This window comes from Agelaius tricolor, unplaced genomic scaffold, assembly GCF_023055355.1.
Source record: "Agelaius tricolor isolate 1412-34295 unplaced genomic scaffold, bAgeTri1.0.p SCAF_16, whole genome shotgun sequence".
NCBI classification, from domain to species: domain Eukaryota; kingdom Metazoa; phylum Chordata; class Aves; order Passeriformes; family Icteridae; genus Agelaius; species Agelaius tricolor.
In genome coordinates this window covers 5,553,804-5,578,871 of record NW_027269276.1, presented here as the reverse complement: position 1 = coordinate 5,578,871, position 25,068 = coordinate 5,553,804, and the positions used below count along the sequence as shown (strand labels likewise).

The 25,068-nt window shown below is 40.6% G+C and overlaps 1 protein-coding gene across 4 annotated transcripts in view; it reads left to right on the top strand.

The window, feature by feature from the left end:
* The window catches only part of MCTP2 (multiple C2 and transmembrane domain containing 2), a 125,372-nt gene that overhangs the window by 49,357 nt on the left and 50,947 nt on the right, over positions 1–25,068 (top strand). For 3 of the 4 annotated variants that reach the window (XM_071441274.1, XM_071441271.1, XM_071441275.1), the window contains 6 exons: positions 4,101–4,265; positions 5,610–5,740; positions 12,194–12,380; positions 13,153–13,246; positions 16,961–17,063; positions 18,746–18,848. In XM_071441274.1, the coding sequence (XP_071297375.1) occupies positions 4,101–4,265; positions 5,610–5,740; positions 12,194–12,380; positions 13,153–13,246; positions 16,961–17,063; positions 18,746–18,848 (783 nt within the window). Of the gene's footprint in view, positions 1–4,100; positions 4,266–5,609; positions 5,741–12,193; positions 12,381–13,152; positions 13,247–16,960; positions 17,064–18,745; positions 18,849–25,068 lie in introns of those variants that run through there. The other variant, XM_071441276.1, reaches the window with a different exon arrangement.

Here is a 25,068-nt window from a genome sequence, read left to right as displayed (position 1 = left end):
ACTTATTTGATGAGTTACAATCCCAAAATCTCCAGTCGACATGGTTTCCTAAACTTAAAAAGCATCTAGTTACTTCTAAGGAATAAGGATCTCTGGATATTTTAGTGTTTATTATCTGGGCTTTTTTTGTTGCTGTTTCCTTTTTTTCCTGGCTGGCCTGTTTGAGGGATGTCTTTAGTTCCATTTTTTATCCATTTTACAGCAGTGAACTGCTCACAAAGGTGACCTTTATGGTGTTACTGCTTATTTGCACACAGAGCCCAGCCAAAATCAGAGCTCTAGCTTGTCTAGAGACAACCCTCAAATTTTAGTCTCAAGTCTACCTTGATTTCAGAAACGATGAGGGGAAGGAATAAGCAAGCTTGTCCAATGCCTTGTGCTTGGGATGTGTGCCAGCTTCCATCATAAATCATGTGCTTCCTAATTTCCAGCCCTGTAGCCTGATCCCAGCTCCAGCCAACTTTTCTGTACCTCGGCAAGGCACCTTTGCTTGGGTCTGGGATGTAGCCAGAGTGTGAGCAGAGAGCTTACAGGAAAATATAGCAGGAGAGGCCTGAAGGACCTGGCATCCAGTGTGGGAGCCCAGCTGGAAAGGGCTCAGGTTCAGCTGGGCAGGAGCTGCAGTACCCAAGTGTGGAGGCATCAGTAGCCTGGGAGGTAACAGCAAAAGGGAGAGCTGAATAGATAAAACGCTTCAAAATTGTCACTGATTAAGCAGTTGTGTCCTCATTTCCTGGCCAGTTTGGGACCAGGGCTTTGGTTTTTCTGGTCTCATTGTGAAGGCAGGTTAGGAGGCTGGCTGGTGGCAAGGAAGAGTGTTTGGAGTGTTTTTTTTCAGTGCTTGTTTTGCCCAAGTAACTCTGTTGGACTAAGGGCTGTAGTCCTCTGTGCTCTGCTCTGCGGTAGTTTTGCCAACTCAGAGGGAGGCTGTGAAGTTGAATCAATTAGCTCTGTGTAAATCAGTTTGAAATGAGTAGGTGTGGGGTATCAGAGAGGAGGTAAGTCTAAAATAAATAAGGCAATATCATTTTCTTGTCACCTGGGAGGCATTTTCCATAGTGCAGACTTCCCTAGGCAGCACTAAAGTTTACTCATTGAAGGCCTGGGTCTGTGGGTCTACCACACATCTGATTTTCCCCAGACGTGCTTCCTTCCAGAAACTGTGAGTGGAATCTGAGACACTGCCTGTTTCACTGGGATTTCCATCAGGGTGGTCAGAGGAACAGCCTGCCAAATACCTGGGGAGCCTGGAGAGGTGGCCACAGAGCAAGCACAGAGGGGCTCTTTGGTGCTACGAGGCACAGGAAATGTGCCAGACCTGCTGAGCAGACTCTGTGGGGGCGACCTGGGCATGTCCAGGAAATCCAAAGCATTCCTCATGTGCTGTGTCTTGCAGGGGTGTGAGACAAGCAGCCTTCCCATGCTCAGTTTGGAGAGAGCCCTGTGCCAGTGGCAGGGCTGGACTGGGAGGGGTGGGGAGCTGGAGGGGAGTCGTGGAGCCTGTGTGGAGCTGCTGCAGGTCAGCACTGTGCCCTGAGCCAGTTGCAAACATCTTGGCTCCACTCTGCAGTGGGATGCTCTCAAGTGATGCTGGATCTCATGCAGGTCCTGTTAGCTGGAGACCAGCACACCCCTCTTCTGAGAGGAGCCCAGAGCAGCTGCACAGCCAGAGAAGGGGGTGCACGAGGCTCTTTGCTTGGGGCCACCTGTTTTGGGAGGTCAAGGTTGGTGCATTGCAATGTGTTTCAGTAATATTGAGTGCAGGTGCTGATTTTTCCAGGGGCTGTGTGGGATCCAGGCTGGTTTGGGTACCTCCCAAGAGTCCTTTGAACTGTCAAGTCAGCAGCTACAAGGGTGGGGTTATGTGTGCTGTAGAGCTGGGGTAGGAAGGTCCCCAACGCTTAGTGACTCCCTGAAATACTGGCCTGGATGAAAAGAAGAAAAGAATCCAAGTTTGATTTGAAAACTGAGTGATAACAACTGTCTTTTGTGTTCAGCCTGGAAGCTTTGAAGAGAGCTGGATGCTTTGTTTTTAAAAGAAATTGTAACGTGGATAATAAACTTCATCTGTTTTTTATTTTTTTAAATTTTTTTTTGTGAACTAACATCAAATACCTCTTCCTCCTCCGAGGAAGGAGCAGGAGGGGGAGGGAAAATCCTTGCTCCTAAAGCAGCGAGTACATCACATCAAACATGACTATGTTAAATACTAAAATGTTCAAAGTACAAGCGAGATAGATAAAGGCTTTGATGGGAAGTGGATATTTCCCAGGGACATTACAAGCAATAATCCAGATGTTATGGTGTAATGCAATGAGTGTCCATGGATAGATGGGGAGCTCAAGCCAAGCAGCGCCTGCTGTAGGCCTTAGCCCTCCACTCCCATGCTGTTACGCCATATGGAAGCAATCTCCAGGCCCCCTTAATAGCCAGCTTTGGATTCCATTTTCACAGGGCTCATAGAGCTAAGTGGAGCTGTTTTATGGACAAGTTAGATAGAAGCCTTTCCAAGATAAACATCCAATTCGAAATTAGGACATACCAAGCTGCAAAATTATTTTAGGGCATATTTCATGGAAGCACTGCCATTTTTCTAAGGCGATTGCCAGACTGTAGAATGCCCTTTGATCCCTTGTGGACATTACTCCCTTTTTTATAAAAAGGATTTTGAAATAGTTGCAGTGTTTAGGGAGGAGTATATCTGCTGGGACTTTGAAGTATGTCCATGGGAACAGTCATGCTTTAGCTTTTTGGCCCAAAAGATGAACTTTAAAAAAAAGAAAAAAGAAGAGAAAAGAAATTACATTGCAGCTGGATTTATGAATCAAAATCTCGTTTTCTTTTTAAAGGTAGGAATTTTTACCCGTTGCGCCAGGAAAGCCAAACGGGGTGTTTAAATAGAAGTATATTAATATGCTTGTGGGATTCAGAATTCAGTGTTTTAACCAGTAAAAAGCAAGTAAAAAATTTGTGAGTTCACCACCTATGATTTAAGAATTTTGTTGCTGGGTAATTGATCCATAAAAAGTAATCTTCAGACATCAGGTGCTTTTGCAATCGTTTTATTTAGCAACAACATTTCTTACTTGCTTTTAAAGCTAACACGTCCTGTTTTAAAGTGACTTGTGAAATCTTCTCCTCCGTCTTGCTCCCACCTGTACATGACATGATTGAAGCTCCAAAGTGTGGCGAGTTAAAAGTTGCTTCAGGAGAATAAAATATGGCAGGATTTTTACTGCAGGAAGAAGAGTATAGCCTTGAGTTTTAATGTTTCCAGCTCACTCCCCCCAAATAAAGGCCTATTTAATCATCCTCTGTCCAATAAAATATTGCCAGTTAGCAAACTGTTAGCGCAGCCGTGCTGCACAAGATGAAGCTGCGAAGGTAACAAATGTGGCTACCAGGTAACCATAACTCCAGATAAAGAGCCTGGTGGTGTCAGTGTTTTTTCAGCAGGCATCAGTATTTTTGATTCGTGGCCTCAGTTTCTGGAAGCAGGAAGAGCAAAGTTAGCAAAGAGCTAAGGCGGGCGGCTGAGTGATGGAGGAGGTGGAAGATGCTGCTCAGCCTTTCACCTGGCCGTGGACTTGATGATCCTGGGCTGCCTCCCCAGAAAGGACAGACCTGCTTTTTATGGATGTAGCTGGAGAGGTTTTAAGAGTTTACTTTAGTTTCTCCCCTCTTTTGTTCCCCATGGCTCTCCCGTGCCTTTCCCTGAGCCAAGGTACCAGACTGCTCTCAGTGCTTGAGGTCTGCTCTCTCCAGAGCTCAGCCAGGGTAGCTGAAGGTGACTTCTCTGGTGGTTTAAGCAAGCCCTGCTGATTTTGCTGTGACATTGAGCACTGTCCCTTCACAGGGACTGTAGTACAGTTGGGCAGAAAATCCATAACATCCTACTGCCTTCCATTGCCTGCTTACCCTTGTGGAAGCATAGTGTCTCTCTCACTCCTGGTGTGCTTTCATAGCTCACTTAACGTGAGCACGAAAAAGTGTTTGGGTCTTGAAACATTCTGTGTTGTGCCTTGCTTTTCAGTCGAATTAACATGAGCATGAAAATGTGTTTGGGTCTCGAAACATTCCATGTTGTCCTTGCTTTTCAGTCGAGTTTCACGCGGAACCTGCGGCTCTCGGAGTCGCTGCGCAAGAACCAGCTGTGGAACGGGCTGGTCACCATCACCCTCTTGGAGGGCAAGAACATGCCCAGAGGGGGCTTGGCAGAGATTTTTATTCTCCTCAAACTGGGGGACCAAAGATACAAGAGCAAGGTAAGTATTAAGGATTTCCTTAAGTTGTCTGAAGTCAGTAAGGGGCTTGGTGTTTCTTTTACTGGTGTTGCTACCTCAGATGGAACTATTCTTGATGCTCTCTTTGATAAGCGAGTTCAAAATCAGGAGACCACACCAGAAGCATTAATGTTTTGCTCTGTTTTGGTGCCAGTAGAGAAAGAGCAAGTTAGGAATATTGTGTGTTATCAGTGTTTTGTGCATTTAACATACTCATCATGTTGATGGATGTTTGATATTAATATGAAATGAAATAAAGCTACATGCATCACACATGTGTTTTGTACTCTGCCAATACAGAAGTTGAGTTGGCAGTGCTGGAAAAGTGGACCTGAAATGGTTTCCAGTGCAGGGGAATTATTATTCTTTTAAAGTACTTTTCTTGAAAAATATGTTACATATTGCAGAACCTGCCCCCCAAACAGATAAAATGTTCCATGGTTTTGATATCAATTTTTATTCTTCTAGGCTGTGTTTATCTGTATACAGTTCAGTTATATAAGAGTCTAAGAAATTAATGAGGTTCCCAAAGATACACATTTCATCTGGAAAGTCTAATAAGAAGAAAGGCTATAATTAAAATAATACTCTTTTGAGAGAGCAAGAGCTCTGCATGTCATGAACTGGAAGTGCAGAGGAGGAGAAAACAAACCTCCTCCTGTACAAAATGTACAGAGCAAGTTCACAGAACATAACATTTGGATGTAGGCGCATCTGAAACCTGCACTCTGTCCCTCACATCAGACCTCAAACCAAGGTCATGATATGTTTTTTATTTAGAAAAGTAGTTTTGAAAAGTAACAAATGGTTTAGTTACTTTAGAATAAATAGATAGATGTTATTCCCATTACAATCCCTTTTTATGTGTCTCTTTAATGGTCCATAGATGTATTGTGAATCTGCAAAGCTGAGCTGTTTGCTTAACACAGAAGGGTGAAAAAACCACTGCTTTGGGTTCCTTAATTCATTCAAACCTGTTTCCAGGTGATTGTCCTCAAAAGGGTTATTCCTGATTTCTTCCAGTGTATGATGGTGAATGATGACCATGGAGCTGGTGGGATCTACCTTGTATTTTGGAATTTTTCCAGCCATTCATTCAGATAACAATTGTATATTTATTGTTATTGAGAGGGAGGAAAGAGAATATTTAGGAAGATGAGACTGTATGTAATGGGCTGGGGATCTTTGGTTGGAATGACATTAGTACTTGATGCTCTAACATCCAGCCTTGTTCTGTAGAATTGATTTCTTTTTTCTTCTTTTTGATTTACTGTGAAAATAAGTACTGTTTAAGAAAAGTAAATGTTATAACTGCATGTTTTCTAGACACTGTGTAAGAGTGCAAATCCTCAGTGGAGGGAACAGTTTGATTTTCACTACTTCTCTGACAGGAAGGATATGTTGGACATTGAGGTGTGGAGAAAGGATAACAAAAAGCACGAGGAGCTTTTGGGAAGGTAAGTTGGGTTTGAGTTAGATTTTATATTTTTTTGAGGGGGGAATGGGTTAAGTACAAAAAATAAAGTTTTTTTGATTATTTTTTTAGAACTAATCATTTTTTTTTTCATTACAAGCATCATAATGTATTTTTCTGTCCTTATTCCAGCCATGTCTAGGTTATGTTTACATTATGTATATTAAAACCTTCTAGTGGTAATCGACTAGCCAAAATCTGAATGCAGAGACATCCAGGCCGCCTCTAAAACCTGAAGTACTGTGGGAGCTCAGTGGCATCAGCAGGCAGGATTTTTCTGTATTTTTCTGGTGATATTGCTCCACATTGTTACATATGCTCTGCTGGTGCCACCCCAGGGATTTTGTGCTCCTTTTGAGAATGGTGTCCCTTTTTTTCTGTTTGCACTTCCATGCTGTGTTCTTGTAAGATTCTTTAATTCCATTCCACTCTGTCTGAATTTGTTCAGTGCTGTTTTCTTAGTAGTACCTCTTTCATCCTTGCTTTGGTTTTCAGCATTGTCCTGTGGACCCATCTCCCCAAAAAACATCTTTGTTGTTGGGGACATGCAGCAGCACCAAGAAGCATTCACTCCACTGGACACCCCCTTTGGTCTGTCCAGCTCATCTGCTGGCAGGATCATTGCCACAACTCTCAATTTCCCGAGGGTGGGGACCTTGCCTGCAGTTGTTTGCTGCTCTCACCTGGCCAGGGTTTCACAATGTGCTGACTAAATAGCAGAAACTCATAAGAACATTCTCTAACTTTAGGCATTCAAATAGTTTGAGACTATTCACTGAGAAGAACAATGCCCTTTGGCTCTACAAATGTTTGTGGTTTTGCAGAGCAGGAAATTCTTTCTGGCTGAGTGCTGTTGCTCATCACATGGAGAAGTGGCTGAAGATGAATCTGTTCCTTCCATTCTCACAGTTACTTCCATTACTTCTGATACTCTGTTTAGAGTTAAGAAATAAAGCAGTGTTTGCAGCTTGCCTCAGGTCAGTCTCTGATGCTGGAGCAATTCTTCCTGAGGTTTTTTCCCCTTTATTTTAATTTTTCCCTAGGCTTCTCCCAACTTTTTTTCCTACTGGTTTCTGGCAGGTGGTGTTTAGTGTGGCAAAAAAAATCAGTGGAATGCTTATTCTGTTCAGCACTGGTGAGTTCTGTGTGGTAGATTTGCCTTAAAGAAAAGGTACAACTTCCAGGGTAAATCCCTGGAAGTGTTCAGGGCTGGGTTAGATGGGACCCTGAGCAGCCTGGTCTAGTGGAAGGTGTCCCTGCCCATGGCAGGGGGGTTGGAACAAGATGATCTTTAAGATCCCTTCCAACCCAAACAATTCCCTGATTCCATGCATGTTGAAATTTATTTTTGATGTCTATGTGGAGAAAAATTTTTTTGCTTTTGTTGTCTTAAGCACAGCAAATTGGCTGTAGCATCAAAATGGGAAAAAACACACTAGTTTTTGAAGAGCAATTGCAAGAATAGGTAAACACCAAGTGCATAATAACAAGTATTGTTTTTACGGTGTAGAAACTTTCTGACACCCTATAAATAATATTTTATGAAGGGTTCAAATGCTGTCTAATCTGGAGAAGGATTCTGTTGGAAAAACAGCATTATGAGGTGCTGTGTTTATTGTCTCCATGATTTCCAAGTTGAGTTTTGAGATTTCTGGATTTCACAATATCATTGTAAGAAATATTCTTTAGTAAAATATTTGTGGGTTATATTCGGTCATTACACACAGCAGTGCAGCCAACTGCCCTCAAATAATTTGCATGGCTTTAAGGAAAAAAACAAAATTTTCTGGATCTGAATTAATAATTTTGTGGTCAATTTATGAATAGAGTTAGAATTCATTATGGTCCCTTCCAGCCTGCTCAACCTCCAACTGCGTTGGTTAAACCTTTAAATATATGCATGTTTTTAATATTTAAATGAAGTTGGAGGTGGTCACATCTGTCAGAGTCAAATCTGATAAACTTTTGTAGCACAGAGACTCTTATTAATTCTGTTAGACACAGGATTTCAGATAGTATGGATGCCTTAAGACTCTGGAATATGGTTCTTCTCCCAGGCATAATTTGTTTTCAAGGTAAAATATTGTTCTTGAAATAGGACCTGAAGTGTCTGTGGAGAGCATGGAACATGTAGAATAAGGAATGCCTTGGACCTCTGGTGCTGAGCACAAACACCTGGGGTGTTTGTCTGCTTCTGAATTAGTGAGGAAACATTTCATGTCACCCTTCTATCACAAAACAAACCCTCACTGTCAGTGCACATCACAAGCTAAATTATTACATTCAGCCTACCTGCAGTCTCCTCAGAGTTTCAGCTGGGTCCAATTTCTCTTCCTCACTTAAAATCCCACAGCCTTGAGTGGTTCAGCTGCAGGCTCTGACACTGAGGGCTGGCTGCATTTTGGTGCTGGCTGAAATAATCCCTCTATTTAGTCTGCACAGGACTGTTAGTAACGTTTATTGAGTGCTTTTTGTGTCCTTTGGGAGAAGAGGCACGCTATAAACAGGAGAGGATGTTAATGTATATGAATAAACAAAGGTGTTAACGTGTGCAGAATTTGTCCAGGCAGAGTTAAATTGTTTATGCCAGGTTGTTAGAGAGTGTTTCTGCGTTAGGGGATATGTTCTGCAAAAAGAGATGCTGCAGAACATTGAAGGGTTTTCCCTTCACATATTTACCTCAAGAAAGAGATTTTACAAAAATTGCTAAACTTAAGCTCTGAGACTGGAGTGCATCCAATATCTTTATGATGAATGCCTCCAGGAAACTGTCTTTGCAGTAAGAAACACCCCGTGTTTTAAAGGCTATGCTGTTGGGATGGAGCAGTAAAATCCCCATTATGGCTGCAACCAGAACCTTCACTTAAATCTCACCAGGCTGTAGGATGAATCAGAAAAAACAAAATTTGTCCGTTGAATAAGTCATAATAAAACCTTACTAATTGTTCCCCTGACACCTGTGGCATTTGAAATTTCAACTATTAATCACAGATACATCTGTCTCTACTCTCTAATGATTCTGATCTTTTTTGTGAAGGGATTTCAAGAAGTCTGCAGGGGGTAAAGTGTACTGTTGTGTACAGATTTTTTTCATATTTATTTATATATATTTAAATATTCCTGTCATAATTTGATTAACTGTGATTGGGAAAATGAAATACAACTTCATGGCTAGTAAGAAGTTAGCCTCAGCACCTTCTAGTGAAATTTTAACAGATAAACAAATATTTTAATCCCAGATTTGCTGTGTATTCTTCTCAAGTACTATTTCTCTACAAAATTAGTTAAAAATGGGGGAAAAAGGAAACTATAGGTGAGGGCTTTAAGTCAGAAGAACAGTCTTAAATGAAAACTAAATCTGTACAGAACTAGAGGCTAATATAGAGATGAAGACCTCAATACTGATCAGGAGGAGGAAGGAAAGCACTTAATTAATTGTGGTTGAAAGAAAGGAAAGTGATACAGTTGTGTGCACAGTGCAGTCTTACTTACAGAACTGCAGCCCCTATAGATTGTGCATGTAGCCACATGAAAGATTATGTCTGAATTTAATATGTAACATAGCAAAAGATGACAACAAGCAGAGCTGTTCTATCCTAAAACAGGATTACTGTTGAGAATTTAACTCAGGAGATCATTTTTATCACCTAAATTACAAATTCTGAGAGTTTTGCCCTTTGCATTCAGAGCAGGCAACTTTTAAACAAAAGTGGATTACCTCCATTAGTTTGATTCTGTGCCCATCACAAGCCTCTTACCACTTTCCTGTGAAATAATTATGTGTAGTAAGATCTTGCAGATAAAAGGCTGAGAAAGAAGGAAAGGAAGAGTTTCTGTTTCGCAAGAATGAGAGAAGTAGTTTGGAAATCATTAGACTCGTTTTAATAGTGTAGAAGTGTTAGTGTGGAAATTGCTGAATTTATATAGTAAATTGAATGTCTAATTGTTTTACCAGGCTGCATTCTCTGCAGTCTGATTTTATAACCTAAATGAAACAGAGTGTCTTTTTTTCTTAAACCTTTTGCCAGTGCAAACGTGGATTTTCTTTTCTCACAAGATTTTTTTTTTCTCACAAGAAAATATAGGCATACCTTGAGTGAACACAGATGTTTGAAGGAAAGTTAGTTTGCACAGAAATCAGACATGATTTGAGGAAGAAATATTTACACTCCACCTCCTGCTGTTTTCCCCTCCACATGTGAATCACTCTGACCTCCACACCCTTGTACTCCATCTTTTCTTTAACCTTATGCAAATCAAATTCTTTTAAGAAGAGAAGCAATTCCAATTTGCCAAAACAGAATAGAATTATATTTAACTTTGCCTTTGACATCTGATGGAGGTTGAGGTTATCTATTGGTGGGAGATGCTCTTGTCTGAACAAGTCGTGTTTTCTGTCTTAGTCCATGGAAAGTTTTAAACATAAAAAATCAACTGCAGCTTTTCCCAGCTTTTTGTGGACTGCATTGAGTGGGTGGTGTATGAAATGCTGATGTGGGAGACATGGTCCCTCCTGCCAGCTGAACCACAGAGCAGCTGGGTGACCTTGAGATTTCCCCTCTCCTTCCTTTAGTTTCTGCATCTAGAAAAAAAAACAACCAAAACCAAACCAAAACAAAAAACTAAACTCCAAGATAAGGATACATCTCCCTTTTTGTGCTGATACCCAAAGTATCACTGGAATTGCTGCAGCCTGAGACACAGTGGTGTCAGTGCAGCCAAGGTGATGTTGACCTCCAGTGTGGAAGTGATAAGGGCTTTTTCTCAGAAAGAAATAAGGTCTTTTTCTCTCTCTTTGTGGTTGTTTTGTTTTCCTTCCTGCTGTAAGTTTTCCTGTCATATTTTTCTGAAGAGTCTAGGTGTAGCAGTGAGCTTTAAATGCAACCTCTCACACTTGGAAATGGTGTTGAGAGGCAGCCTACACGCCGAGCCGTCTTGGTACTCTGCCTGGTTTATTTTCCTTCTCTTTCAAAGCACTTGAAAGCAGTTAATAAGAGTAAACTTGAAACCTGTTGTACCTCCAGAGCAGTGGAGAGAAAAGAGCACACTTAAGGCAAAGTCATTCCCATTGATTGTGGTCAGAGGAAGCTTAAGGAGTTCTGTTTTAATACACAGAGCTACTGGACAGCTTAGAAACTCATCAGAGCAGTGGCTTTTACTTCATAACATGGTTTCTTGGGTTCTCAGGCTGAAATGTTTTGAGATTTTTTTTTCCTCTTTTTTTTCACCCCCTTTAGCATTCACAGAAAATAGGCTGTTAAGAAGCGGAAAGCATGCAATTTATAGCAGATGGGCATAAACTGCTCCAGCTCTACTACTGGAATGGGATCAATCAGGAACACTACATGCACCATTTACCCAGAAGAAACACACCTGGGGGAACCCTGTGGAATTTTAGCCTATTAAGACAACACCTTAACAAGTTTAGTTTAAATAAAAACTTGTCGGCAGGCATTAAGTGAAGCAAAACCTCTCGCTCTCCATCAGCCACTGCCCATCCCTTTGAGGAATGTTCCTCCTCTTGCAGTGTGGCAGCAAACCTTTTCCTTCCTTCTTTTTTTTCTTTTTTTTTTTCTTTTTTTTTTCTTTTTTTTTTTGTTTGTTTCTTTTGTTTTGTTTTGGTTTTTACCCTTTTTTCATCTGTAACTTTTGCTCAGCCTGTTCTTACAAGCCAAGCCCCACGGAGGTTCAAGAAAGTTCCACTCCATTTACTGGACTTCTAAATAGAAAGCATTGAGCTGAGCCAAGTGATTGCACTTTTTGTTGCATTTAACCACTCCCTTCGTGTGTAACTGGCTGCCTGGTGATCTCTCTGCTTTAGCCCATACTCATATTTTATTGTTGTCTCTTTATGAATGTTTCTCTTTTATCCTCTTCATTTTTATTTTTGGGGGAAGTATCAGGTTAATGATACATATTATGTGCAAGGAGTGGGTCGGGGGACTTTTAAGACAATCCTTCCCTTTGGGAAATATAACAGTACACTGAAAGTGTAGTTCTAGTAAAGCTTGTAAAAGAGATTGGGGCATACAGTATAATGTAGCATAAAATGGAGTATGTGACTTTAAAGAAACTAATCTATTTTAAGCTAATGTTTTAAATTTTGCATTTGCCCCTTTTCTTTTCCCCCAGGTGAAATTGAATTGTGTTTCAAATCCATCACAAAACGCTGGGGGGTTTTAGAGGGGAAGTGAGGCAGGCCAGAGTTAAGTTTTCCTCCTGTACTTGCAGCCCAAACCTTTTACTTCCCCTTACCAGCAGACAGACCAAAAAGCAAAATCTGACAGTAAGTGCAATAGAATCTGCCTAATTGGTTTCCCTAGTTTAATTTTGGGATGTTTTTATTTTTTGCACTGAAGAAGCAGAAAGTTTTGGTTGCTTTATTTTTTTTTATCACCTCTTTTTTCCTTATTAACCCTTGGCAATGTTGTTCCAGGTGCCACGTTGACATTACTGCCCTGCCAGAAAAGCAGAGCAACTGCTTGGAGCTGCCTCTGGAGAAACACCCAGGGTCCCTGCTGATGCTGATTTCTGTTGCCCCATGTACAGGAGTGTCTATCTCTGATCTGTGTGTCTGTCCCTTGGGAGACCCCAATGAACGGCAGCAGATTTCTCAGCGTTATGTGAGTTTTTCTTTCTTTTTTTTTTTTTTTTCCTTTCTTTTTTTTTTTTTTTTCCTTTCTTTTTTGTTTTTTTTTTTCTTTTATTTTTTGATTTTGAAATAGTCAAAATTGCAGAAAAAAATAAATTTCTCTGGTCATAATGACCTGTCCCCTACCAAAGAAAACTGTGAAATGGAGTAGTTGCATGTCAAATGAAGAGGAGGTTGGCAGGGCAGATAGACCCAAGCAATTTGGCTGTTTGTATTTGTTGAGTTTTAAACTAATGCTGTTCTTTGCAAACTTGAATTGTATTAGGAGATTATCATGGCAAATGAGACACTGAATATCATGAAGAGATAATAATATACTTAGCTTTATTCCCTCCTATGCGAAGGTTATTTTCTAGACTTTAAATGTTGGGAGATAAAGCTTTGTGATGGCTTCCATGTCCTCAAAGCTGGTCAGGATGGAATAAGTATATCTCAATTTGGGGAGGTTTAGATTGGATATTTGGGAATATTTCTTTACCAAAAGGGTTTTCAGCACTGGAACAGGCTGCCCAGAGAAGTGGTTGAGTCATCAGTGATGGAGGTATTTAAAAGATGAGTAGATGTAGATTTTAGGGACATGGTTTAGTGGTGTACATGGCAGTGCAGGGTTAGTTGTTGAACTTGATGATCTTAGAGGTTTCTTCTAACCTAACTGATTCTGTGATAAACTATTTAGTGGTCCATAGTGTCTGTTTCTTGCTGAATTACAAGCAAAATACATCTTTATGCTTTTCTCCTTGCAGTGTATAAAGAATTCCTTTCGGGACATGAAGGACATCGGCTTCTTACAAGTCAAAGTTTTAAAAGCAGTGGACCTGATGGCAGCAGATTTTTCAGGTATTTTATTTCTGTTTTGCAGCATATGATGCTGTAATATATTGCAAATGATCAGTTGATCAAGGAAAAGTGAATCATGCCATCATCTCTCCAGCGCTGAAACCTGCCTCAGGGAACTGTGATACCAAATGGCTTTGACTGCCAAAAGTATGTGGGAAGGTCCAGTGCATGGAGATCTTAATTTCCCATCAGGCCTGAGCAATCTGACAGATAACTTTACAACAGCACATCATGCTAAGTGTTTTTCCCATCAGGAATATGTAAAATAAGAGTTGATACACAGCGGTGGTGCTTGCAGAGCACCTGCAAAGCAAAGCCTCTCCATCTTCCATCAGGTGTCTTGTGAGTTTGGAGCAAGACTGAAAGATGTTGGGGTGTCTGATGTGGTGCTGGCTGTGTGGGTTTGGGTGATGCTGCAGGCTGTCACCTGACAGAGAAAGCTTGTCAGCAACAGGGATGTGAGTGTGATGCTTTCTCTTAGAGCTCATTTGAGGCTTCACTTTGGGATGACCTTTTTGGTGCTCTTACTCCATGAAAAATATGGATTTTCCACTGAGCTGTTCCTCAGGTTGTGCTTGGTCCTGACAGCAGTGGACACTAACACCTTTTAAAACCACGACTTTATATTGTACCTCCGGGGAAAGTCTAGGAGGTTGATACTTCTCTGTAGCGACTGCCTGGATATTATTATTTTTATTATCATCTTCTCCAGGATTCTGGAGACCTTTTAATTCCCCTCTCTATCTCACAGCAGCTCATAATTCACAGGCACAGCATTGTGTGTTGTGTATTTGCTGACACAGTCATTTTTTAAAGATAACTTGTTGATAAAGGCAGGAAAGATGGTACGGGGAAAACATTTTTGCCCCATTCTCTTGTTTTTGTGAAGGCATTGTTACATAAGAGAATGCTGCTCCTGAAAAAAGGAGCAAAGGAGAAAGCCCACTATCAATCATGGTACTATTTTAGGGCTATATTCAGTTCACTGCTAACCCTGAATTGGAAAAAAATGTTTACTGCAGAGAGCAGTACTTCAAGGAACTGAGGAACTTAATTTGAAAAAAAAACCAAACAAACCAAAACCTGTCAATAATGAAAAGTAACTTGTAAAGAAATCCATATCTAAATTGACATAATATATAGGTCCATATGGAATTAGGAGTGTAACTGCACCTTGCTGACTAATTTAATTTGATAAGTGTAGCACAGCAGAGCAGCCCCAGATTTGCCATGTGCCAAAAGTTCCATCTAGAAATACGTGGAGTTTTAATATAGACAGAGTTTGTGGAAAGAGCTGAGCTCAGAAGGTTATTTACCCTCTGGAAAACTTTGCTGATGCTGAAGCAGTTGCATCAGTGATGGATTTGGCCCCCTCTCCCTCAGTACTCAAACAGGAGCATGTGGGTGGATAATGAACATTGGAAGAGTCACGCAGGTTCTTGATTCTGCAATTCAAAGACTTTTCATACAGAGTATGTGATACACATTCCTTGTGCATAGCACAGAATGAAATTCTGCTTAAGTAAAAGGTTACTCAGTCTGTCATTATATTCAAAATAACCCAGGCTTTGAGCCTGATTCATGAAGCAAATGACAAATTGTTTTTCAATGGCAGTGCTGAAAATATCCTAGTATTATGCTGTAATAGACCCACCAAATTGCAAAAGGATGCAGCCATTTTAGGTAAAAATAGCATAATTTCTGATCATGAAATGAGAGACATAAAGATTAATTATCTGTTCTGAGCCATTCATAAATGATTAGTGGAGCAATTATGGGCTTCCATAATAGAGCCCTCCTAGAGCAGTGCCATATTTCCTGCATTGCCAAGGAGACTGCTCAGATTTATTGTTATTGATAAAAGTAAATTCAAAGTCCCAGCTAAAAATCTAATAAAGGGAAAATCACGGAGGGAATCAGAGGTACAAAGATTTCCAAGGGTTAATAGAGGAGCAGTGTGAGCAGGTAGTGTCCCCTCCCTGTCCCTTCCCATAGCAGCCTTGAGTCTTAAATCCCCCAAGTCCTGCAGCCCAGTGGGTATGATGGGTATAATGCCACCTTATACCCACAGTAAAGATTGGATTTTGGTGTGATTAGGATTTCTGTATGTTATCATCATAGATTTTAATTGCAAGTTTTTAGCCTGCTGTAATAATAGTGATCAGAAAACACACACTCTCTGCTTTGGTTTCGAACAGTGTTCTGGAAATCCATATTTACTCGTGGACATAAATTTTTGGGCTGGTTTCCAGACAGCTGTATCATATATGTAGAAGCTCTTCACCCACAGCTAGCCCAGTTTGAGCCTTCCATACTTTTATATTCCTAGATAATAGTTCTGTTGATGTGGAAATGACTTTTTCTGCTTTGTTGGATGTTTTCTGTGTGCGCATGAGAGTTCTTCTCAAACACTGCATTTGCTCACTGACCAAAAAATAGCATTCAGAATACCAAATTATACAGTGGGATTGTTTTTGGCATATACCAGTTTGCATTTCAAGCAGTTTCTCTGAAAGGCTACATGCATTTTCCACACTATCAGGGAATGGGCATGTAAGCTGAAAAGGAGAAGACAAATAGATTCCAGTAATACACATGGTCTTTAAACTTTACCAATATTGACTAGTTAATACCCACTGTTTACATACTGAAAAGATTCCTGTTTAGTTTAGAAACTTCTGAGAGTAAGACCCTTAAAAGCTCTGCATTAATAATAATGCAGAAAATAAGGATTAAGAAAACAACAGCTTTTGCTTAAATAGCTTGTTTGTCTGATATCTAAATCCCTGCATTTTTGACATATTTAGTTGCCTATATAGAAGTTAGGCTGGAGTGTCTGTGGCTGAGCTGTACATGAGCATTGGAGATGAGATTAAATCAGATACTGAGCCAGACGTGCTGATAAGGGGCCACTCTGCTCACAAAGGAAACTGCTGAGCTGCAATGAGTTGGTAAAACTACAAATTCATTTAATGTGAGTGATCAAAAAATGCATTAGTGAACATGTGTTCACCTAATAGATTCCATGTTGACATCCTTCTTTAGAGAGGAGGAATTTTTTTTCCCTTTTTTTTTTGTTGTGGGGGGTTTGCTCTGTTTGTTTGCTGTAAGTACGATACTTGGATCATGCATGGATTCTCCAGTTGATATTGGGTTTTGTTTAAACTGTGGCACGATGTAGAGCCTTCATAGCTTCAAGGACTTGCTCACATGGAACTAATTGAAGAAATGCTTCTGATTTCAGTCAGTCTTGTGCTTCTTTTCTCATGATGTGGATACTTAATCCTGTAATCAACTGAAGAAGACCACAGGCTCTAGGCAGAGGATAAAACAGGGAGTGTAACTGCAGCACTGCTCCTTCCCTGGCTCAGAGCAGTGGTGCTGCTCGCCTAAGGGTGGCTGAGTCATTGTCACCATGAGCAGATCTTTCTTGCTGTAAGGACTGAGGGATGATTCACTGAAGGTCTCAGATTTCAGGTATTAGAGTGAAACCCCCAGACTGAGCTGTAAGGTAAGTGTTGGAGTTTCCAGAATGGGGATGATCAGAGTTATTATTTTTTTTGGCGAGTCATTCCAACAGAATGGGGCACTTTGCAGTTGCTTTAATGGATCTGATTTTATTAAACCAAGCACTTCCTCAGCCCTACTGCAAAGAAAGAGCCTGCATACTAAATACCATAACTGATCTACTTTGTTTTCCTTTCCTTTTCCTAGGCAAAAGTGATCCTTTCTGTGTCTTGGAGCTGGGAAACGACATGCTTCAAACACACACCGTTTACAAGAACCTCAACCCAGAGTGGAACAAAGTTTTCACATTGTAAGTGGATTGCTTTGGAAACCATGCAGCAACTCCACTTAGCAGCTTAACTAGGAAAGCTATTGACTTTGGGAAAATGCAAAGGTCAAGTTTAAGATATGTCATTTTTTTTCATAGTCAGAGAGGATGTTGGAGAAATCTCAAATATAACTTAATTAAAGCCTTTTGCCTTTTACTAGTTCTTGCGTGGAGTTTATTAATAGAAGTCATTAAAAGAAAAATTACTGTGATATTTATAGGAAGAATCATGACTAGACATAATGGAGTCATAGTTTGATCCAAGAGATAATGTAACAGAAAGTTGAGACCAGATACTCACGCCTACATTTTCTATAACTTAAAATAAAATATGTTTCATTGAATCTTGGTAGAATCCTTGTTTAGTTTGAAGAAAGCAGAGAATGAGAGCTCATGTTGGTCTATATTCTGAATTTAAACTAGTCAAACGCTCCAAATTAGATGCTTAAATTTTTATGGAAATCAAGGTATTCTTTTATTTGTCACTTTATTAATAATAAAAGTTATAATTTAGGTATTGCTTTTAGGCAGCCCAATTTTTTAATCTTGCTGTATGCTGACAAAGGTTTTTGTGAATAAGTGAGTGAGATAAAGATTTTTGTGAATAAGTGGCTGAATGCTGCTGTCTCCCAAGACTGCAGCAGTCTGTGCAAAGGCTGGCAATGAAGCATTTGTGACATTTGCATCTGTCCACTGGAAGACCAGTTTGAAAATTATGAACTTCTTGCTAAAGCAGCATTCATAAATACTAGGCTGGATGAGAACACAAGAAAAACTATCTGATTTCTTTAATAGAAATACTTTTCTGTATTTTTGTTTAATTCAGGGGTGCAGCTGAATGCTTGTCTCTTGGAGTCCTTTCTCATACTTTGTTCTCAAGAACCTTCCACTCATCACTGTTTTTTCTGAGACTGTGCCAGCAGATGAGTCTTGTTGGATGTTCAGCCAGCAAAATAAATCCAATAACAATCCAAATTTATTTTATTTAAAAAGAAAGTTTGTGTCTGTACTTCCTGTGGGTCTCAGAAACGTCAGCTGTGGACTTTCTCTAACTTTCTTACTAATGTTGCCTGGCTGATCCAAGCACCAAATCTGCAGAGCCAGTCAGGCACTTGCATCTCTCCTTAGATTTTTGTCCATTTAAAGATAAAAAGAATTAAGCCCCTTAATAGCTATTGATGATTTGGATTTACTTTGGAGCAGTGTGGATTGTTTTGGGTGGATGAGTCCATTTTAACTGGACCTTTCAGTACCACTACAAAGCTATCCCCATTATATCCAGGTTGTCTGCAATACACTTACCTGCGTGTGTCACTGTGCAGTTTTAATGCAATGAAACTTGGGTTTGAATTCAGCCCTTGACCTTTTCCAGCACCAGCATTCTCTGTTGGAGAGCTGAGTTTTACATTGATAGCATCACCAATACAAAAAATACCAAAAAGTCACTGTCTGGACCTAGTTATGCAACCGAACCATGAGGGGAAAGCTTGGGGAATGCCCATCATTTGATTCATTTTGGGGGGGAATTTAATTAAATGCTAGTTATATACCCCAAGGTAATACAAACTTAATTAGTAAAAACGTAATCTCAGATCTTTGTGGAGGAGACTGTGTGCATGTGTATTGAATATTATTTTTTATGTGTCTGCACTTTTTTGTTCCAGCCCTATTAAAGATATTCACGATGTTCTGGAGGTGACAGTGTTTGATGAAGATGGAGACAAACCCCCTGATTTCCTTGGAAAAGTTGCCATCCCTTTGCTGTCTGTAAGTTACCTTTACCACATGTATCCTGGTTGGCTGGGAACAAGTTTTTTTTTTTCCTCCCTTAGCACAAAACCCAACAGATTTAAATAGGTTTTGTGATCTATGCATGCCTTAGTTGGCAGTGTTTATAGTTCTCTTTAGTGTAATGAGCATTGTCCACCCATCTTAGTACAAATTTGGTTGATTGGAAAGCAAATTTCAAAAATGTCTGCACTTCATCGGTGCCACGTAGGTCTGAGAACATAATTGAGTCGTTCTGTGTGTTTCCACATCATCTTCTGAGGGTAACATTTTAAACATGTCCTTGTTCTGTCTTGCTTCTTTTTCCTCCAAGAGAGTAATTGCACATTGCAGTAGGATTGACTGGAGATAGCTGTTGTTATTGGCACAAGTGAATGAAATTACCTAAAAGGGGTGTTTTCCACTCCATAGTGCTTTAAAAGACTGGTGGCTTTTGTTCTGTAAACAAATAGGTGAGGAGTGAGCGCTACCATGGGAGTGCAAAATCAAAACTGGAAACAAAGCGAGCTCAGGGGAAAGTGGTTGCTCTGGAGATTAAGGAGAGTTGAAGCTTTTTCAGAAACAGCCAAAAAAAGGCCAAGCTAAAGAGAGTGGAACATGAAAGGATCATTAAAAGACTTTAATAGAGGAATGGGGGAAAAGCAGCTTTGTGTTTGGTAAGACTGATTTAATTTTGAAACAAGACTGGTGGTATTAGTGAGCAAACCAGATCAAGAGGACGTAAACAGCTCCATGTGTATGTGCAGTGTCACAGAAGGTTCTGGTAGTTTTTACTGTAATGTGTAGGAAGAACTTTCTAGGCTGTGACTTATTAAATCAATTAGTAGCTGAGGCTTGAAACATCATGGGACTCTTGTGTCATATTAGCCAAGTTGTGTAAACAGGTTTAGCTGTAAGCATGGGGTTTGCTGTGAGTTGGGAGGCAGTGATGCTCTGCAGGAGTTCCCTGTGCTGAGGGGATGCTGTGACAGATATTTGTGCAGTTGAGCCCTGTGCAGGACTGTGAGGTGATGATTTGTGGTACAAACAATGCTGGTGTCATTCTCAGGGTTGTCCTGTGCAGGAGGTGGACTCCAGGATCCTTGTGAGTCCCTTTTAAGTCAGGGTGTTCTATGATGACATTTCTGCTTTCCATATATAACCGCAGCAGCACAGGCTGTGGTGAGATGCTTTCAGAAATGCTCGGTGTGATGCTGTGGGTAATAGCACTCTCAAACAGGCAGATGGTGGATCCTGATTGAAACTGCAGAGTGCAAAATTGCAGTCTTGTTTTGAAACATCCCTGTGGAGGCAGATTCACCTCTGCAGAAAGGCTGCCACACATCTTCCAGGGTTAAGGCAAGAGTTTGTCTTTGAGTTTTGGAGGTTGGCTGCTGCAGGAAAGGCAGTGATGGGTTTGTGGGGCTCTGTCCCAGCAGAGACTGAAGAAATTGAAGATTTCTAGAGGGAAAGCAAAGATCCCATCTGATCAAGGCAGGCCATATAAGCCTCACAGCACAAGCACAGTTTAGGTAAGGGACCAGTCAAGATCAGAGAGGGGGACTGAAACTTTTGGTATTTCCAAATAAATAATGAACTGCCCAGAAAACTCTTGAACTGACTTAGAGGATATGATCCCAAACGAAAGAATGCTTTACAGTGGTAGGGAAATAGGTCTATGTGTTCCAGTTTTGTTGGGATTTTGTCTAAATACGTGTATTTCTTGTGTATGTGAGTTAAATGTGGCTTCTGAATCTCTTCCCAAAGGTGTACATGCTTTCATCCACCCTGTGCTGTCCATGCTGGTGTCTGAAACAGGGGAACCCCAGCAATTTGGGGGTATAAAGAGCCTAAGATACAGGATCTGAGGAGTAAATACTAAGTTCTCAGTGGCACACATGTTGTTTTGAGCTTTACAATGCTCTCCCCTCAGACTATGTGATCTTTCAGGGATATTTTAGATTGCCCATCTATTTTTGTAGCTCGAGTTGTCAATATCTTCTATTTTAGAATAATATTAGAGTCGGTTGGGCATGGAGGATTATTTGATGTTTACAGGGAGGAAAAAACCTCTTAACATCTTTTATTCCATTTTTGATCACTTTGTTAATTTCTCCCCAAGTCCTCGTATCTCTGATGTTACTGGAAGAGAGTGGCTGGAGCAGCTGCTCTCCTGCAGACCCAGTGCTTGCCAAATGGCCTGCATGATCAGCAGCAGGCTGTGTGGGCTCACAGTGAGAAGATGTTAGATTTGGATTTTCTGTTGATTTTATAGGCATTTGTCAAGTATCCCTTAGGAAGCATGTAACAAGGCAGAGGAGGGGAGTGCATGTGTGTGGTAATGGTCAAACTATTCAGTGTAGGTTTTTCTCTGTCCAAGGTTTGGGACAAAAAAAAAAATAAAATAAAAATTGTTTATGCTTTCCCTTGCCAACTGATCTTCTTCCTTCCCATCCAAACTTCTCTGCCTCCTATTTCAGTCAAATCTAGTGTAAATATACTCATCTCTGCTTCTGATTAAAAACATTTTGCACCTATTAACTTGGTCTGCTCAGACAGAGAACTGTAATTTTCTAAGCTCTTTTTCTTCAAATAGGAATTTCAGTGTATGTTGTCATTTTGACTGTAACTTTGAATGTATCCTTTGAACCATTTAGATAAATATACTAAAAGAGAACAAAAGTTAAAGACTCAAGGAAGCCTCACAACCATGTAGATTTAATTTCTGTATGTAATCAGGCCTAATATTTGCCTGGCACTGAATTGTCTTTTGAAAATAGATGTGCTTTTGCCATTCTTTTTTCCTGTTAAAAATGCACAAGTTTGACTTGTGAGCTGTCAGCACACGAAGTAAGTTTACTTCAGGAATTGTTCATGGATGACTAGATTCTTTTCTTAATGAAAAATTGCCTTGAATAAAGTATGTGTTGGAGGGATATGAAATGTTTAATTAATATGACACCGAATTTTGGGTTAAATGTGTTCAGTAGTCCCACACTGGCATTTTGGAAACACGACTACACCCTCATCATCACATTAGCACAGGAATAACCTTACAGCACAAAAATTCAGGGATGGTGGAATTATGGATTCTTTCCGTTCATCCTTGACTGTGATGCAGGGTTATTGCTGGAACCAAATAAGAAAAATAAAAAGCTGGGCAGCATGAGAAGAATTTTAAGGTGGCAAATGATGAATAAAACTGCAAAATTCACGTTCTGGTAGAGGTGATAAAGCAGAATTGGATAAATACACATTTTGCTAGCAATAAACTGAGTTTGGGGGCAGAGAGAGAGAAGTTTGTGGTTTAGCTGTAATTTTTCCATGTTGATCAACCTGTTGTACTTATTTTCTCCTGTTCTTATTGTTGAATTACTGTCCTCCTCTAAAGCATGTGTGGGACCTGATCTCAAACACTTCTCTGGTCAGCCACATTCACAATTTACACTAGAAAAGAAACAAATGAGTGCTACCACAGTATCCAGCAGAAAGGATCCTTCTCTTGCCAGAGGTGACCCAAAGACTATGGCCTGGCCAAGCCTTGGGTGGGATTTTGGGGTGTAGGGAGTGAAAGGGAAGCCCATGAGCACTGAGCAGAGCAAGCTTTTGTGCCAGAAACTGGAGAAGAACCTGGGCAACAGAGAAGTAGGGCAAAAACTTTATTACTTCAAGAAAGAAGTTTGATAGGTTTTAGAAGTTTTGTAGGTTCTGGGGGACTTGAACTAATTATCAAAGAAGTCCTTTCTGTCTCTGTGTTCCTTTGTGTCCTAGATCTTAGTAAAGGCAACCGTGTGTCTTTGTGAGGGTCTGTCTTTTTTCTTCTGCTTCAAGAGACTCCTATCTCCTAGAAGGCTGCAAGTTATTAGAGACATGGGAGCATATAGTGTGCTTCAATGAATTTGAAAGCAGAGTATATCAAATATCCTCATGTAGAAAGGCCTTTGAGTGAGGAGTTGTAGCGCAGAATGGAATGTTTTTTTATCTGCTGGATTATCAGGTCAGAGTAGTCCTCAGCTGCACCCTTTTTTCCCAGCCAACAGGATGAGGTCTATGAAATATTCTCAAGTGCCTGGCAAGGTCAGTAGCCAACGATACACTAAAAACAAGGAGTGTGCCTTTGGCAAGCTTGATTGTCTAAAGCATGGCCTGGATTCAGAGAGCAGACACCTGACGATTGCACTTACTTAGCACTTGACCATAAGTGCACAGTCCTTTCCAGGAGAAAGTTTTAGAGTTTGAGAAAAGTGAAATTGCTGTGTTTACGCAGTGGAGGCAGCTGTGAAATGTGCTGTCTGTTCTGACTTTCATCCTGATCGTGAACCAGGATTTTTGGAATGGGCAAAAATCCCCGACCTCTCTCCCAGAGAAAACAATGTCTTGTTTCTGGCATTAGATTTTCCCCCAGCCACTGGCTGCTCACTGAAAAAGTACCAACAGGGATGTTGTCTCAGTTATCACCTAGGCTCCTTGTGCTCCCAGGGTTTTCAGCTCCTCCTCTGACTGGCTTGAAGCCCTCATATGAAAGCCCTGCCTGCTTTCTTTCAGTCCCTCAGCTCCATATCTCTTTGGTCTTTGGATAGCAGTCCTCTGCCAAAAACCCAAATCTCCATTCCACTTTGGATCCCACAGGAGGTTGTTCAGAGTGAAGTGTTTGGAGTAAAGAGTTTTGGGGTGAAGGAGCAAGCATTTTGTACAAAATTAGTTTGGTGCATATGGCAAGACTGGGGAGGAGCAAAAACCTCTTTATTCATGTGCAGGTGGATCAAATATGTGGCTTGCTTTCATCTTTTCCTGGGGAAATACGTCCTTTGATAAGGGGAGGTGTGTGTCTATTACAAGACAGCTTTATGTTATGCAGGGCAAATGGGATGACATTGTGCATCAGCAATGAGCTCAAGCAGGGATATCAGGGGTCCCAAATGCTTTAGATGAATTACCCTTGGAGAGTAGCCATTACCCTCTCCACACGTCACAGGTGTTGATGTACAGAGGTTTAACCCAGCGTTCTTCTGTCAGGTCATCAATATATGACATTGAATCTGCATCAAAGCTGGATACAGAGTGAAGTTTTCTTAAAATCAATGTAAAAAAAAAGCCTCTAAACCATATTTCTTTAAGACAAGAGCAATGAAAAAACACGCTTTGCTGTGTAAGGGTCCTGTCTTCTCCGTGTTTTGTGTCATATCAATCTTGGCTTTTGCTATTTCATTAAAATTCCCAAGCGGTCAGAAGGTTGTTGCTTAATAGATTTAGCATTGGCTGGCTACATCAATACTGTGTTTAGTCACATTTGTTTTACTGGGGACATCTGTGCAAAGAGTTTAGCAAATATATTCATTCATTTGAGAGGAACCTGGTGCACTTTGGACCTTGACTGGATGGTGGTCTCATGTACCTCAACATTTCCTTCAGTTAGAGGCAACTTCAGGGAGCGTTTTGCCTCAAGTGCCTCTGTAGGTTGAAATATTTATTGCAAAAAAGAATTTCAGCTTTTCTTCCAGCTGATAATTTCCTTTTCTTGGTCCTGTATGGAGAAGGGATGTGATATAGAATACACAATTCTTTCTGTGAAATTATGGCTGTGGTTTTGTCTTTCTGTGTTAATTCAGAGGAGGGAAATGCCCCAAATATCAGAAATTCCCATGGGATGAAAATCCAGACTGTGTTTCTGATGGTGACCTTGCAAAAGGCAGCATGTAGGTGTGGTAGGCTCTGCTGTCCTGGTGTTAATCCCAGGGCAGTCTTGCTTGGTGCTTGAGCCCCAGCAAGCTATTTAAGAAGCTTTCAGAGAATGCAGGCATTAGTATTCAGTGAGGAAATAAAGCATCATCAATAAAGGAATAATATTGATTTTGTCTCTTTAAGGTGCTTACCTGCAGATATTTTCACATTTAACTTGAACCTTCCCTTCCTTCCTTTTCCCATAAGTAGATGTTAAGCAGTTTTAGACACAGTTATCAGAACTACTCATTGAGACAAATCCATGTGACATCATCAGGTTGGTAGCAAAAGGTGTTTGGGTGACAGAAGAAACCTGATCTTTCTGACACTGAGGTTCATCCTACGACCCCAGCCCTGGCTGCTCTTCTCCACAGCTGGAGAGAGCATTTAAGCACTTTGGGAATAGCAGAGACTGGGGGAAAGTACCCAGACAGCAGAAAGAAATAGATGCAAAATGAAATTATTGTAACTGTCTGTCTCTCAGGTTGGGGGAGAAGCT